Here is a 16,863-nt window from a genome sequence, read left to right as displayed (position 1 = left end):
TCTCTTCTCTCTGCTCCGTCACAGACAGGATTTTGTTGTGGATCAAAGTGTCCGTCGTTTCTGGTTGTTGTGGTTTTTTTTGTGTTTGTGGAAACATCCAAACAGAGTCCTGTGAGAAGCAACGAAGCGGTTCAGTTGTCTGAAGTTGGAGAACTGAGAGCCTCTTCCCTCTGAAAGAGAACAGAAATGGACAGTTTAACACAAACACAGATGGAAACATGTACAGGATACCTATAGAGAGTTTTCCAGTCATGGAAACACCTGGAAATTGATTAAAATGATCTGGAAATAATCTAAGTTGTCCTGAAGAATGTTAACTGTATCACAGCCTGTGGCCAACTTAATGTTCCTTAAGCTGTAGTCAATAAACCTTTTTAACAGCAGCTATTTTGACATGAAATAATCAGGTAAACACAGATTTCACCTAAAATACTTAAAAATGTTCTGTTGCACAAAGTAAGAAATGAATTGGCTCTAATTGTTGTGTTTGTCCTGTGACAAGAGAGTTAGTTGTGGGTTATTAGTAAGAAGTGTTGGCAGCTTCCTCTCAATACACGATACAACATGGCAGCCTGTGGAAGAGTTTCAGTGGTAAGTTATAAATTCATATCATACAGGAGATTAAAACCTGGTTCATCCTGTATCATACAGCACTAACGGACTATAAATGAATGAAACAAATCAGGTTTTCCTTCGTCTCTTCAGTGAGTTTGTGTGAGAGGTTCTGTGTGCGGTAACCAGCGGAGCACACGGACACGGGGCGAGCGCTTTATGGTCTCGTATCGTGGACTCGAGTGTAACATTTCAAAGCTTTCACCATATAAAGGCAGCTGAAATTAGGCCAACGTACAACGCTGCCAGCTGCTGCGCTCGGATACCATAGAGGAGGAGAACCAGCTGTCGGTCCAACTTCACACAGCGAGGTCACCAACAGCTGGCGGAGGTCGATTAGTCACCAACAGCTGGCAGAGGTCGATTCGTCAAGGTTTAACTGAAGAAACTGGACTGTTTAACTGCTGTTTTTATTCAGATTCGTCATTTAAAGTCAGTATTTAAAGGGTATTTTTAAAAACCTCGGCTCTATTTTTTACATATTTTAAGTAGAGAAAGTAGAAAGAAAGTTGTTCGTCCATTAAAAGTTGTTTTTACCATAAACAGAACTGAAACTTTATGGTGTTTTAAAGGGTTAGTTTGTGTTAAAATGCAAAAGTCGCACAATAACAACAAGATTCCCAAAAGTCCTGGAAAATCTGGACATTTAGAGACTAGTTTTCCGGTTATGGAAACACCTGGAAATCAATTAAAATGACCAAAAATCCTGGAAATAATCTACATTGTCCTGGAAGATGTTTTTCAAAATGTAGTTAATCGAGCTGTTCACAGCGGACACGGAGCGGAACGGACTCGCAGAGATCTTTTCGGCGTCGTAACGAACCCAAGACGCTCCATCATTAAAAGAGAGTTACAGTCAACTCCCTCTAAAGAGGCCGGTCCTAACAGGACCCGGCTCGTCGCGTACTGACCTCCATCTGTTGGCGGATCCAGCTGAGCGACTGTGTGATGCGAGTGTAAACGCCCGGCTTGTTCTTCATGGCGCAGCCGATCCCCCAGCTGGTTGCTCCAACCAGCTTCCACACGGACGAGTCCTCACAGGCCAGAGGACCTCCACTGTCCCCCTGAGGACACAAATACAGAGTCCACACATCACCAAACCTCCACAGCCTCAGCCTTTGGGGGTATTTTAAAGTCAGTAGTTGTAATTTCTGCCACTAGGGGGTCTCTCACATCACAACAATAACAACAGATCTAGTTTTATGTCCTTAAGTGTCCCAAAAGCTGCTGTAAAAGTCCAACTGTTCCTCACAGGTTAGTTAATGATGTTACTGTTACGGAGACGAAGGACGTCTCAGTGTTTTACCTGACAGGAATCGGTTCCTCCCTCCAGGTATCCTGCACAGATCATCCAGGACGAGATGAGGCCCTGGTAAACCTCCGGCTGGTTGCAGGTCTTGGTGGAGAGCAGCGGCACCGTGGCAGAGCGCAGAGCCAGACTGGTTTCACCTGGAACACATTCATACGTGTGTGTGTGAGAGTCACTAACACACAACCGACGCTTTTATTACAGTTACTGTCAGACTCACCTTCGCTTTCCGTCGCTCCCCACCCGGAGATCCAGCACATGGTCCCTGCCTCAAACTCCTCCCCGTGGTTGGGCAGACAGATGGGCTCCACGAAGCCTGCGGAGGAGAATCTGAGTGAACTACAACTCCCAGAGTATCTGGACACAACCTTGTTTTCAGACGGAGGTTCAGCGAATCCTTTTACGCTGAAAGGAGCAGAAGTGATGAAGAGTGACTGGTGAGAGCTGAGACAGCTGATACACATAATGACACTCAGCTGTCAGAGAGCAAGAAACCTGAGAGTGAGGGAGGGAGAGAGAGCCCCCCCCCACAGGACTGAGACAGAATAAAGGTGAGACAAGAATCTGATAGATTTACATTATACCTACTAAGTAAAGGTGGGTGTCTGTGTGCAGGAGCAGTTTCCTGACTTATGGGGGCATCAAGTATGTTTCAACTTTCCAATCATTCCCAATTTATAAAATTCGGTTCTGACCTGACCTCCGCCCTGTATTGCAGATCTCTAAAATGTCCAAATTTGACCAATCATTGTGGTTTCCCACAAGTTTTACCAATCATAGTCGAGCAATATGTCACCAAACTACTGGAGATTTCACTGTCTCTGGATCGAGCTTCAATTTTTTGTTTGCTGGATGATTAATCAGTTCTTTTTGGGATTGTTGCGGTCCTAAAACACCTGATTTGGCAGCAGCTAATTGTGACGCAGGTTGTTTCTAGGCTTTTTTTTGCAAAGAAACTGAGAAAAATGAAAATTGCAAAATTTGTTGCGATTTTTAAAAGTTTTTGTGTAATTCTTTAAAAACCGAAGGCAACTTATTCCAGTAAGAAGATAAATGTTTGTGGTTTCAGTCTCTCCAGGCAGTTGCGATGTTGCAACTGTAACAATTAACTCATTGTTCAACCAATGCAGTGAATTCTGCACAACCTTGCAATTTCACCAACTTTTCTGCGAGTTTCACCAAACATAAAGACGTTGAACCGTACGTCACCAAATTATTTGTGATTTTATTCTCACTGAAATAAGTTGCCTTCGATTTTTTGCGAATTATACAAAAACCTATGCAACCTCATCTCAACAAAGGCCTAAAAACATTGCAACATTTATTTATTTTTATAGAAAAACTGCTGCAAAATCAGGTATTTTAGGGCAGCAACAATCCCTAAAAACAACTGCAAAACCCTGGAGGGTCTGTAAGAAATATCGATCTTCCTGCGCTCTGTTTCCTGATCGATAAAGTCACTAAAATCTTAACTCGTAGTACTCCTCCATGTTTCTCCATGATCTGACCTCCGCCCCGTGTTGCAGCCATAAGACTCAGGGAAGGTGACGTATGGCTCAACTTTTTATGCGGGCGACTGCTGTGATTGGTGAAATTACCATTACCATTGAAATTGAGTGAACTGGCCAGTTTCATGAGTGCGATGTCGTAGTCGAGTCCTTTGGGCCGGTAGCGAGCGTGGTATATGATCTGCTCCACAGCCAGAGACTGAGCCCCGTGGACCTGCTGCTCCGTCAGCCCCACGTGGACCGTCCACATGGAGGGGTCCGCAAACCTGACGACAGACAGAATATTTGTGTCAGTGAAATTAAAACCCGCCAACCTACAGAGACAGTTGTCTTTCTTGGCACTTTGCTCCTAAACAGGAGCCAGTGGCGGCGTCACATGATCGATAAGCAGCCCGTTCATTGGACAGTTTAGAGGACTGACACCCTGCCAGGTTAAAGGAGTTACTGGGAAGTAATCTGATTCCAGCTTGTACAACTTTAACTACGCATGATGGACTCTGTGTGTGTGTGTGTGTGTGTGTGGAGCTCAAGACGTCTTCATCTGACACCGTCTTCAGTAAACAGCAGAGTCATTTAAAACTGCTGCGCACAAACCTGGGTGACAGGAAGTTTATACTAAAGTACTGATTCATATAAAGACGCCAAAAAGACTTATAAAAGTCAAAGTCCGTCTGAGGTAAAGTGATGAGAACATTTTAAGTGACTCACCCGTACACGCAGTGCGCCGCCGTCAGGATCCAGCGTGACGTCACGATGGAGCCGCCGCACAGGTGTTCGCTGCTGAAGTGGAGGCTGACCTGCCACGGGAACTGACCCGGCTTGGAGATGTTCCCGCCGACGATACGAGTGCTCTGAGTGTACTGAGGCCTGGAGCCGCACTCTGAGGGCGGAGGAGGGAAAGGTCGTAGGTCAGCGCCAGACATTCAAACATGATTAACGGCAGCTGATACTGTCTTTATTAAAGTCAAAATTGATGCTTTAGTGTTTTTATCACATATGTTTTGGCGTTAAACATCTCCCATACTCCAATGTCTGTCCAACAATAACAGAAACATGAATTCTTTAGGTATTTTCAAGTATTCTTGATGGTATTTTAGAGTTTATTTCCTGAAAAATAATTTAAAAGTTGACGAATTCTAATTTTGTGTCCAGTGAAACACTTTCTCTCTGATGATGTTTCACTGATTCCTGTACAAAAGCTCAACTTTATAACTTCAGTGAGTTTGGTGAAACTGGATCAGATTTTATGGAGAAAATATTTCCTGGTTTTCCCTCTGACGTCCTCCGGCGGCTCAGCTTCGACTCTCTGAGATTTACAGGGTTTCCTGATGGACAGATACGCTAATTAACTGCTGCTGAGACCAACGCGGAATAACGTTACAGCTCCGAGGTCATTTACAGAGTTTCTGATGGACAGATTGATCAATAGCCAACTGCTAACTGCTGTTAGGTCAGTCAGCTGTGCAGCTAAACTGACTCATTAACTTGGCTTCACTGTCTTAAGAAGCTTTAATCAGCCTGAAAACATCTGAAATTTCAGTTTATTTCCACGATAAAGGTCGATCTAACAGAGCTGCAGTGATTTATTATCTTACTTCCCTGTGCTGGTGATCATCAGGGTCATTTTTTTAGACTTGACAAATGTTTTCACAGGTTTAGTGCACCTTTTTAAAATTTGTAAATATTGATCCAAATGATCAGTTATGAGCAGTTTCGACCACAAATATCAGTATCAACCTTCACCAATCCATCCTAGTCGAACTCCAGCACATGCAGACGTACATGCTCAAATACAGACAACCACATAAACACACACTGGTTCCATATCAGTTATTTACAAAGTTAAAAAAAAGAGTTTGAACATCAAGAAACATCTTCTTATTGGGGTGATCAATAAACACACCATGCATGAACCCTTAACATGCAACATCTCTTAAATCCTCACAAAGAAGAGAGTCAACACTCAGTTTTCTCACCCAGACATTTCAGAGTGGTCACCTTCCCTGAGCTGCACTGAGTCTTACTGCAGGAGGGCGAAGGTCAGATCACAGAGAAACATGGTTAAGATTTTAATGTCCAGTGACTTTACTGATCAGGAAACAGAAAGATCAATATGTCTTAAAACAGTTATGAACAATCCCTCCAGGATTTAGTTTTTTGCTTTTTGGGGGATTTTTGAGACCCAAAATACCTGATTTGAGGGCAGCAAGTTAAAATGTTTTAAATGAATTTGCAAGTTTCTGTATAATTCATTAAAAACTGAAACTTGTTCCAGTGAGAATAAAAGTAGTTTGGTGACGTCTGGCTCAGCGTTTTGTGTAGTTTACTGTTATGATGAGATAACAAGAACGGTTTTGGTGACTTTAATTTTGTTTCAGTGCAGTTTGAACTGTTTTCCAAATATCTGCTTGGTAAAATCACTGGTTTTCTCAATGGAGTCTGGTCAGCCAAGGACTCATTTCCTACTGGTTTTGGTCTGCGGTGTGCTCTAGTTCATCCAGTTGTCCTTTAAAAAAATATTTGAGTCTGGAAAGTAAACTGTAACTCCTGTTAATGTTCACTTCAGGCCTTTAATCTCTTCAGCTTTTGAACAAATGAATAAATGATTCTGTTATTTGCAGATTGAGATGAAGAGAAGTCCAGTTATAACAGAGCTGCTTTGGATGATCTATATACAGTGTATGGTATTATTGTTAGTTATTGTCATTCAGATGATACAGGTGCTTTCTACCTGAAGGTCGCGGCGTCCTGGAGCTTAATGACCTGCGACCGGTTCAGGTCAATGGACACCAGGTTGTGCTGAAAGTCTTGATCAATGGAGGTCAGAGAGACGAAGAACGACTCCACGTACCTGACAAACAGCAACAGACGAGAGTGTCAGTATTTTAAGCAGAGAACAATATATTTAAAATACTAGGATGTTACAGGTGTTTATATAAGAAGACACAGCAACTAGTCTAATTATAAACTGATGAACCTCTTAAAGTTCCTCCAGGATTTCGCAGGCTTGTTTTTTTTCACGGCAGCTTTTCTAAGAAATTGCAAAACATTTAAGCTTTTTTTTGCAATAAATTTGGAAAAACTGTTGCAATTCTTTGTATAATTCATACAAAGCTGAAGGGTGTTCCAGTGACAATAACATTGCTAGTAGTTTGATGACTTACGACTCAACATTTTGTGCGGGAAACTACAATGATTGGTCAAATTGGGACATTTCCAATTGGTCACCTTTCCTGAGTCTTACTGCAGCAACACAGGGCGGAGGTCAGATCGTAGAGAAACATGGAGAAGTACAACAAGTTAAGATTTTAATGACTTTATCAATCAGGAAAGCGGTAGAATTTGCGTTAATTATTGCGATCACAACATCGCAGCTTTCTGGACGGACTGATACGAAGCACTTTAATGCTACATGAACTTCTGATTGGTGCGGGACAATCTAGATCAGGAACCTGAACTAAAAGATGGATACAGATCCAAGATAAGAGCTTAAGATAAAAACCTGGAGTATCCCAGCTGTTTGCAGGCAGAGACCCCCAACCAGTTGTTCCAACCCTCTGAGCAGACGGTCCTCCAAACTCCTCCTTTCTGGACCTGCAGGACGGAGCTCCGCCCACTCAGACGCACTGACAGACAGACAGAATATAAATATATTCATATAAAATGTGGTTTATCAAACTCACATTTACATTTTTTATTGAACTTATTATATAGTAGTTTACTTATTTTTTTTATGCATGATTGATTTTTTAAATTAACAAAATAAAATCTCCCGTCCCCCCTGCAGTACTCCAAAGTGCCCCTAGGGGGACGCATACCCCTGTTTGAGAAACAATGTGTTAATGTGTGTGTGTGTGTGTGTCTCACCGCAGCCGAGTTCGTCCTCTCCGTGGTCACAGTGCGGCTGTCCGTCGCACTGAGCCGAGGTGCTGATGCATTTAGACGATGAACCACAACGAAACTTCCCCGCACAGCTCAGACCCACTGCACACACACACACACACACACACACACACACACACACATTATTGTCTACATTACCAACAGTGGAATATCATTCTACACCAACAAAGTGTGGACCTCCTATTAATGCTCATTTAAAATATATATATATATTTTTTTTTTAAGGTGTAAAGATTTACAGATACGAGTCAGAAATCGGTTTTAACGTTATAGATGCGACTAGATCGATACACAAACCCCTCAATCAATCTAAACGTACCTGCTCAGTGTCTCCACTCTCCTTAAAGGTAAAAGGTCAACCAGGGAGGATTAACGTTAGCGCAGTGTGGCATGCCATGTGTATCTCTCAAACAGGGGACCTCCATATACTATAGTGGAACTGCCTGTACCCATCCCTTCACCTAATGAGCGTTTGTTTACCTTTCGATCTTTAAAATGGATAATTTAACTTTAATGTTTAAGTTATTAAGACACTAAAGAGAAGCGTAGATCAAGAGTAACCATTTTCCACTAAATCAGCTCTAGTTCTTGAACCAGTTTCATTCAGGATTCAATAACAGTCAACAATAAATAAATAATCTTATTAGAATAAACCGAACTGTCTGTAGCTGAACAGAGTCAGACTACGCTGCTGTATTTTATGTCGGTCATAATTGTGGCACTGGGAAAGATATTTTATGAGTTGGTACACGCTGTAAAAAATGTAAGAAAAGCTGCTTTAAACCAAAATCATATTGCATGGCAGCTTAGGAGTTAAGTTTGACTGCTGCTAAATAACCTCGAACACTTCCTCACTGATGTGTCGACACCTTAAGTTCCATTGACTCGATGCCAGTCCTGCGGTTGTGAGGTGAGTCAGAAGCCTGGATATCGGTGTACCTGGTTTTAATTTTAATCTTTCTAATCAGTTATACTACATCAGAAGGAATCACATTATCTTAACGTGTTGTTGTTCGGGAGCTGGAAGCCATTTGATCATCTGATCTTCCAGTTGTGTCCACTGTGACCCCGCTAACATTTGACACCAGTTACTCGCCAACTGTTTGGGTGAGAACTTCCACTAAACTTCCAGGAAGCCATCAGAAAGTGATCAATGTTTAAAATAAAACCTCACACCAATAGTAGCGTCTTTGATAATTAGTTAATATTGAATATCTCATAACAGCTATTAGCCATTGTTAGTGAGTAGATTAAATTTAACAGTTTTAAGTTTCAAAACAGATTTCTAACGTAAATGTAAATTAAACAATTTTTTTAGACATTCAAATCTTATTTTCAAATGTTAAAACCTATTTTTCAGTTTTAAAACCTTAAAAATTTACTTTGAACCATTCAAATCTTTAATGTTTTGATATGCGACACTTTGGCAACACGACGGCTTTCTTCATGTTAACTCGTCCAATTTTAAAATTATTTTATTCACACAACATAACTGACCATCAAATTAAAGCTGGTACTTAAATGCATGCATTCAGCCTGCAGTGTGTGAGCAGGACCTGAATTGTGTAACAGGTAAGAACCTCATCAAATATTGAAGAAGCAAAGTCAGTCCACGCTACAGTGGCTCCATTATTGCAGAATGGACAAAGTTTACACGCCACGGAGCTCACCTCCGAGGCCGATGCCGAGAACGAGAGTGACCGCCACGACGACGCAGGAGGCGATCAGCAGCTCGAGGCGGTGGGCCAGCAGTGTGGTCTTCCAGCTTTTCTCCAGGTCGTCCTCTAGTGAGAGAAAATACTTCAACATTGAGTATTTTATAGTGTACAGTTCAAACATCAAGAGATTACAATCTATTTAATCTAAAGACAACTCAAATATATAGTTTCGTTGTAGTAAAACTTACTGAAACAGCCAAAAACCTCAGAATTGTCTGGTTCAGTAAATATTTTCTCTCCTGGGAAAGTGAAGCAGAACAAAGAGCTAAAGGCTATAACACACGAGTTAATCTGTGACAGATGTATCACTATTATCCTCATCCACAGTGTGTCGGTCAGCTCACGTTTCAAGCAGACCCCACTGTAACTCTACCTGTGTGCAGCAATCTCCATATCATGCTGTACCGTTACCTCAACAACCATCACAGCGTCTCACCGTGGAAGAACGGCTGCACCTTGGTGACTGGCATCATGGGGCTGGGGGCGGCCGGAGGTTTGGCAGAATCGTTCTCCGACGGCGGATCGGTAGCAAAGCTGCCCAGGGGGCTGACGTTCAGTGTGTTGGGGGTCTCGACAGTGGGGAGGTCTTCCTCCGTCACTGATACCACCTCTATCTTGGAGGGGTCAGGTTGCTCGGGCACCTTAAGTTCCTAAATGAGGGGCAACAGAGAGACAAATGATCCAAACAACTTGATTCATTACTGCACTACCTCTACATTGACTGAGCAATTTGTGATAGCAGAACTCAAGAAAAAGACTTTAATAAAGGTTTCTAATCAAACTTCTTGCCAAAAGAGATGTTTGGGCAGAAGGTGTGACTGTAAGACCGATCTGTACTTATAGCTCTAATGTCAAAACCTCATAAATTGCAGTAAACCAGTAAAATCTGGGTTTGATCCAGTGATAAGGAAGGTGGTTCAGCATTGTCCTTCCAGGAGTTCAACAGAGCAGACTACAAGGTCATCCATCCTGGAGGATCTGGCTGTTCAGTATGACCTCTGAGGGGTCAGTGTGGTCTACGTCAGGGACACCCTCGTCTACTTCTTACACAAAGAGCAATAACTCGACCTCACGGCTCTCTGGGATTACCTTTGCACTCGTCCCCTCTGACGCTGTAGAAGTGGGCCGGGCTCTGGTGGCCATCTTTCCAAATTCTACCTCCGCCCCATTCAACACGTTTACTTATGACTGGAGATTTACCCTAACCTTCACCAGTGACTCAAAAATCAGCTTATTTCTAATTGAGGACAGTGTTTTTTGTCCCCAGTTGTACAATATGTCCCCAATTAACTGGTCTTTAATCTGAATTGTGTCCCTGAAAGGTGCCTAAGTCAGTTGTCCTCCTCTGCTCCTCCTGTCTCATTGTTCCAGTGATCTTGGATCCAACGAAGCAAACAAAAAGACTCAACACGACCGTCGATGCCTCTTGAAGCTTAGTGACTCTCCAACAACTCTGGAGTTTCCTCCAGTAGTCCAGCCAGTGCTTCAGCTACCAGGTCAGTCTGGGAGCCGAGGGGTTTGATGGTGGCTCCATTGAGTACAAAGAGTTGGGGAATAATCCGATTCTATGAACTATGAAACACCAGCAGGAGGTGATAGTCTGTATTTGTCACACAAGAACCAGAAGACTGCCGATATAAACAAAAGAAGCTCTATGGATTAAGGTTTGCTCGCTCAGACGGTTTCGTAAAATGGCAACTTAAAATATCTGAGTGATCAGATGACATGAAGATGAGAGATGCACAGATTTGCTAAAGCTGAACAACCAATCAGAGCGATTTCCAACTACCAATGGAAAAGCCGATGGTGCTGAATACACCGACACTGGCCGACCGTCGGTTTCAGCCAATCATATCCTGACATTCACTCGTCAATCAATCTTCAACGTTCAGTGACACAGAGCGAAGACTCATTAGTTAGCTAACAGCACGGCTAGCTACCGGAGTGTTTCTGGAGGGCCGGACGTTGAAGAGCGGCTCCGTACCTTACTCTGAAAAATAAATATTTTAACTTTTATGTGTGTCTAACAACTTCTAGAAAACCACAAGAGAGGAGTTCACCCCCAGGAGCGCCATACCACAGGTTTTATCGGCCCCCTTACCCGGTAGAAAACTACCCATCGTCCTTCACATATCCACCACTGATTTACATTATTTATTAATCTATTTGTTTTATTAATCAATCACTAATTCAGTCTATAAAATGGCAGAAAATAATTGAAAATGCACATTAAAATTTACTAAAATTTCTTGTTTTGTTCCGAAAGAAAAACAAGAATATTGAATTTACAATATAAATAAAAATAAATGTGTATTTGGTCCACTTACTGTCGGGGGAGTTGCTGTGTCAGCAGCAGCAGTATCTGTAACAGAGATAAGTGGAGATGACATTGAGGAAGAAGAAATGATGAAGAAAAGATAAAAACAACCAGGAATCCTCAAAGAAAAAGTTTTACGTCCAACGTACTGATCTCCACGAAGTTCTCCGTCATCGTGCCATCGTCCACACTCAGCTGAACTTTATCTAAGACCATATCCCCCCCGACTCCCTGTATCCCCTGTTTCTGTCTCCTTCCTCTCCGTGCTAATGGCCCTCCTGCCGTGCCTGTGCTCTGGTACAATGAGACACCTGAGCAGGTGAGTGCAGTCGGTCAGAGCGAGGATCGGATGACCCTGCACCTCCCACTCAGAGGGTAAGATTACAGACTCGTGTGTCCAGAGGAGGAGGAGGAAGAGGAGGAGGATGGTCACTGCCTGGACGACGTCCAGCGGCTTCACAGTCCAGCTGCTGTCTGCCAACAGACCCATGAACAGGTTGTATAATACAAATGTTAATTAAAGGCTAATTAATGGTTCCGGTTTTACATATTTGCTCCTAAACGTCTGCTGCTATCCCAGAATATCCACGAATGTCAGTTTAAAGCAGAGGAAAGTTCTCACAGGGACTATTCTCCTTTATTGTACTGGGATTGAGACGCAGCCTTTCTGTGGTTTGTTTCCATAGCCGGTCTGCTCCGACTGAAACTGCTGTTTTTATCATCTACGTCGGTGAATTAAGGATTTATTTCCACCAAACCAGAGTTGGTGATTGTTGGAAACACTAACAGAGACGGTTTAATGAGTTTTATTCTGTTTCTGTCCACTTTAATGAAGTTACGATGATCTGAAGGTAAAATGAGTGTTTCTGTCTCTGGAGTCTGGTGGAGAGTGATAGTGATATTACGGCTGTTTGTGGTTAAACTAAAGGTCTATCTCTGTAGGGATCCTTTCTATAATGCTGTCAGACACTGACAATAACAACCTGAGTCTGTCTGTGAAACAAACAACTACTGTTAGTGGAACAAACAACAACTACTGTTAGTGGAACAAACAACAACTACTGTTAGTGGACAAACTTTGACGACATTTGTCCCCGAGGATTAATGTTAGTTTACGTTTCGGCCCTTTTCACAAATATTTTCACATGTAATTCTGTGATTTAAGGATTTATTTTGACCGAACCAGAGTCGGTGATTGTTAAAGAGACTAATACAAACAGTTCTGGTGAGTTTTATTTTTGTCTCTGTCCAGTTTGAAATGTGTTTTTACGATTATCTGCTAAAATGACTGGTTTTATGAATGGAGTCTGGCTGTAGCCATATTGTTTTGGCCTGAGATTCTGGTGCTCTACTAGTGGAAACTAGTGATTTAAAAGAAAAAAATAACCTTTAATATTTAACAAATGTCTCTAAATCACTCACATTAAATGAATTTGAAGATCCAACTCACAACAAACTACTTCAACACAATGTGATTATAAAAAAATAGATATATTTTATTTAACACTGCAATTCGCTCTAAAACAAGAATAAATAAAAGTACACAAACAAGAATAAATAAGATTCATAAGGCACAGATTTATAAAACTATAAACAACTTCTCTTTCACTGTCGACTCGCTGAGGAGGAACTCTAATAATTCTCTCTTTTACAGCACAAACACAATAATGTGATCTATTGCTAATATCAGAATATTGATCAGCAGCTGTACATGTTTTATTATATTTTCTTTACTTTTGCACTACACTCCCCGATGCTGCTACACAGGATCAATAAAGGAACATCTTATGTTTTGATTAATCCTCTATATTGCAGATATTATTATTATTATTATTGCATCTGTTCCAGGCGTCCACCCCGAGCAGCCGCTGTTTACCGACTGATCCTCAGACTGTTTCAGGTATTTTGAGCATTGAGACGTAATAATAATCCCTCCAGATGTGTCTCCTGGGCGCTAACAGTCTGTTTCTTCTCTCCGGAGTCGCAACGTGAGCGAACACGCTTTCTAAACGTGGCTCCGGTACCGATCACGCCGTCCTCCGGGGCAGGAAGTGGGTGCAGGACTGGTGGCGGCCCACGCTGTTGCCCTTCCTGAGCTCCCCTTTGTGGGACAGCGCCAGATAGACGGCTGGGTGAGACAGCGAGGAGTAGGTGGTGTAGTGGTTCTCCTCCAGGTTCTCCTTCAGCAGGCAGTCATCAGAAAACCGCTCCTGGAAGAAGAGATTGGACGTGATCTGGTTGTTCTTTTGGGTTTCTGTGGGTGAGTTTATCTTTAATGTTAGTGAGGTACGTACCGCCCCGTACGCCAGCCCGTCGGCGCTCATACAGACGTACAAACCGCTCTTCACTCCTCTGATTCCCACCACGCCGTGTTTCATAGCGAACACCTTCAGCCAGCCTGGAGGAGACGGAGAGGAATCAGTGCGTGAAGGCAGACAAACACTTAAAACTGGGTCAGAAACTGTTTTAATGTACAGAACGGAGACATTAACAATAACACGGTTCCCGCTCTTTCTCTCAGTTTATGGGACTGCTCAACAATCCCAGTCTTTATCCAAACCTGCTATTCAGGACCAAGGTCCTTTCCCACTATTCAGAGCTGAGCTGGTTGTTCCTTTATAAACTGTTCATTATTGTATAAAAATAAAGCTTTCGAATAACAGATCAATTATCAGTCGTTCATTTGATCTGATATTTATAACTTGGATTGATTTTTATGAAAAACCAATTTCATTCTTTTGATCTGTGAACCTTTAGGGACTGAAGGAATATAAATAATGAAGGAACAGACACATACTCAGACTTTGTTTCTAAAGGTTGGGAGTCAGCACTATTTAAACCTCTCTTGTTCACTGTGCCGGTAAATCTGGATGAATGAGACTTTGTGCTCAGGATTTCTGTAGAAATTAACTAAAAGACTGAACTGTGGACGATGTGAAGCGTGTTTATAACAACATTTATATCTGTATGTGCGTTCTGAGCAGCGTAGAAGTCGCTGAAGTTGGTGTTTTATACATCCAAAGAACTAAAATGAGTTTATTTGTCAAAATGTAAAGCCAGTAAAGGAATCTGTGTTTGGAAATCTGCTTTTAACTTTGACCGTATTGTCAACGAGACTCTCTCCTGTAATAACGTTCAGCGGACCTGCTAGTCTCGATAAGCTCGGACCTTATTGATCTTTGGGATGTGTGGATCTCGATCCTCATCTCTATCCACGTTCGCTTGTTTTTCGTGGCGTGCTCGGCTGACACAGAGCTGCAGTTTTCCTCTAACATTAAACAACATTATAATCAACAGAACGTCATCTTCTCACCTGTTAGCCAATTAAAAGAAGACGTATAAGTGTTCGTTATCTACAACTAATGTGAATCTGACCTTTAATTACAGGCTGTATGTCTGTAGATGTGACCGTCTGTAAGCGGTGTGAACGGCTCGCAGTCGAGTTTAAAACTAAATACAGGTTTATGTAATCTGAGTGAGGAGCTAGAATCTAAATATTTCTCAGACTTTTGGTGATTTTAATCGATTTCCAGGTGTTTACATAATTGGAAAACTACTCTCTAAATTTCCAGGTTTTCCAGGTTTTCCAGGATACGTGGACTGAACTCACAGTTATCGGTGGGTTTGTGGACGCCTCCCACGGAGCCGTTGGGCAGAATCTGGAGATGGTAGCCAATCCCGATGCGGCAGTAGAGCAGCTGCTGTGTGACCCCGTCTCTGATTGGCTGAGGACCAGAACCTGCTGCTGGTAATAAGGTGAATATAAAGTGAGTTAGTTAAAAACTTCCTTTAGTGCACTGATATTGTTAGTAATGGATTACAGATTGATTTATGATTAGTAATATTTGTCAGATCAATCTGTAGTTCAGCATTCGGTCTCACAGTTTGTACAATATAAGTTTATAACTGACTGACGGGACAATGAGTGTTTACAGTGATCACTGATCAATCTGTCCATCATTATCTAGAGTAATCAATTAGTTATTCGCTCCATAAAATGTCAGAGAAAGGTAGAATGTCTCGTGGAGGAGCTGAAATTTGGAGATTTCTCTCAAAACTATTGATTTGTTGATTGAATAGTTGGTGATTAATCACTGCAGCTCAATTATTTATAGTCTTTAAGTAAATGAAGAGAAGTTCTGTTAAATGTCTGATTAAAAACAATGAAGCTTAAAAGCTAAAAGTTTCCTTCATGTAACAACTGAAAGTCAAATATAAACAACAATAATAATATATTATTTATATATTACATTAAATATGTGGATAATAATAAATAAAGTTGTTCTGTATACGTATCCTGCAGTATGTGCACCATCATACCAACACACTTTACCTTTTTATTCCCTTTATTGATCTATTTCTACAATATGATGGATTTTATGAAGGTATTTTAGTGTTCTGCAGCGTTCTGTGGTTCAATGTGAGTTCATAAACTAAACTGTATGTTAATTATATTAAATACAGCTTCAACCATAACCAACCAGTTCAAGTTAAACTGAGTTCTTTCAGTCTGAACACTTTAAGTAAAGAAAAGTAAAATCAGATCCACAGATTCCAGATGTTTGCTCACCTTTTCCGTCCAGCAGCGAGTCCTTTATGTGCAGCTTCCAGAGTCCTCGGAGTCGAGAGCCGTGCTCCTCAGGTGAAACCACCGCTTCCTGTTTCTTGGCTCCCGCTGGTCGACGGCACACACTGACAACCAGCAGCAGCAGCAGCGGCGGCGAGGAAGCTTTCATAGCGATCAGACGGCTGCCAGAGACGTCCGCTCACCAAGTTCCAGGCCTCCTCTTCCTCCTCTTCCTGCTGAGCTCCACTGCCTTCTCCGCTCATCCCCTCCACACACACACTTCCTGCTTTTATCTCCTCGCCGCCTCTCTCTGACTGACAGCGCCACGGCGAGATACTCCTTATCAGCCGCGTATCGCTGCCAGCAGCAGCCTGAACACACATGCTGTCCTCTGGAGCTGCAGGACGAAGCTCCTGAGTCCTCGCCGGCGTCCCTGCAGGGCGACCCCGCTGCCAGCGACCCGGTCTGCGGTTCCTCTTCCTCGCAGGACGGAGAGCAGTTGCATTCTGGGTGACGGGGCTGCAGCCTGCTGACGCAAGTGTGTTTTGGTGTCGCCCAATCAGACCTCTGACGGGCGAGAAACATGCAAACTGTCTGTTCAGTATCACAATCAGTGAGATTGGAGAGCGGCTGAGCCGATAGTGAGAGCAGGAAAACCTCCTGAACACAAAGACCGGCTCCCAGACCGGCTCGCTGGTTTTATACCGACACAAGTCTGAGGACACGAGTCAGGAATATAATATTCATGTTTAATCACCTGAACGGACAAAGAAAACACTGCAGATACACAGACAAGAGAAAACCAAAAATAGCTGTTTGACGTGCTTTTATTTTGAAAATAAACAGAAAACGATAAAATGACCCAGATTCTGTTTTTTGTTTTGAAAATAAGAAAAAACAGAAAACAAAAAACAACCCGTTTTGTGTTT

General features: G+C 42.3%; 2 protein-coding genes across 3 annotated transcripts; both read right to left on the bottom strand.

The window, feature by feature from the left end:
- Window positions 1-32: 32 nt before the first annotated feature.
- tmprss3a (transmembrane serine protease 3a) lies at window positions 33-11,578 on the bottom strand. The gene is made up of 14 exons (XM_051404291.1): window positions 11,517-11,578; window positions 11,378-11,412; window positions 9,487-9,700; window positions 9,003-9,116; window positions 7,297-7,413; window positions 6,932-7,055; window positions 6,161-6,280; window positions 5,406-5,452; window positions 4,138-4,309; window positions 3,526-3,695; window positions 2,142-2,237; window positions 1,919-2,061; window positions 1,524-1,676; window positions 33-170 (listed from the first exon to the last, which is right to left on the bottom strand). Exons 1-14 carry the CDS (start codon window positions 11,539-11,541, stop codon window positions 132-134), a joined length of 1,569 nt encoding a protein of 522 aa, XP_051260251.1. The 5' UTR covers window positions 11,542-11,578; the 3' UTR covers window positions 33-131.
- Window positions 11,579-12,842: 1,264 nt separating this feature from the next.
- fgf9 (fibroblast growth factor 9) lies at window positions 12,843-16,427 on the bottom strand. 2 transcript variants are annotated; one of them, XM_051403010.1, is made up of 4 exons: window positions 15,938-16,427; window positions 14,978-15,112; window positions 13,662-13,765; window positions 12,843-13,577 (listed from the first exon to the last, which is right to left on the bottom strand). In XM_051403010.1, the coding sequence occupies exons 1-4, from the start codon at window positions 16,101-16,103 to the stop codon at window positions 13,395-13,397; spliced, it is 588 nt and encodes a 195-aa protein (XP_051258970.1). In that variant the 5' UTR covers window positions 16,104-16,427; the 3' UTR covers window positions 12,843-13,394. The 2 variants fall into 2 exon arrangements, with proteins under 2 accessions (XP_051258970.1, XP_051258971.1); XM_051403011.1 differs by having other exon boundaries at window positions 14,978-15,109.
- Between the last annotated feature and the right edge of the window lie 436 nt (window positions 16,428-16,863).

This window comes from Dicentrarchus labrax, unplaced genomic scaffold (assembly GCF_905237075.1).
Source record: "Dicentrarchus labrax unplaced genomic scaffold, dlabrax2021, whole genome shotgun sequence".
Lineage (NCBI taxonomy): Eukaryota > Metazoa > Chordata > Actinopteri > Moronidae > Dicentrarchus > Dicentrarchus labrax.
The sequence above is the reverse complement of the archived record's forward strand: the minus strand, read 5'-3'. Positions and strand labels throughout refer to the sequence as shown.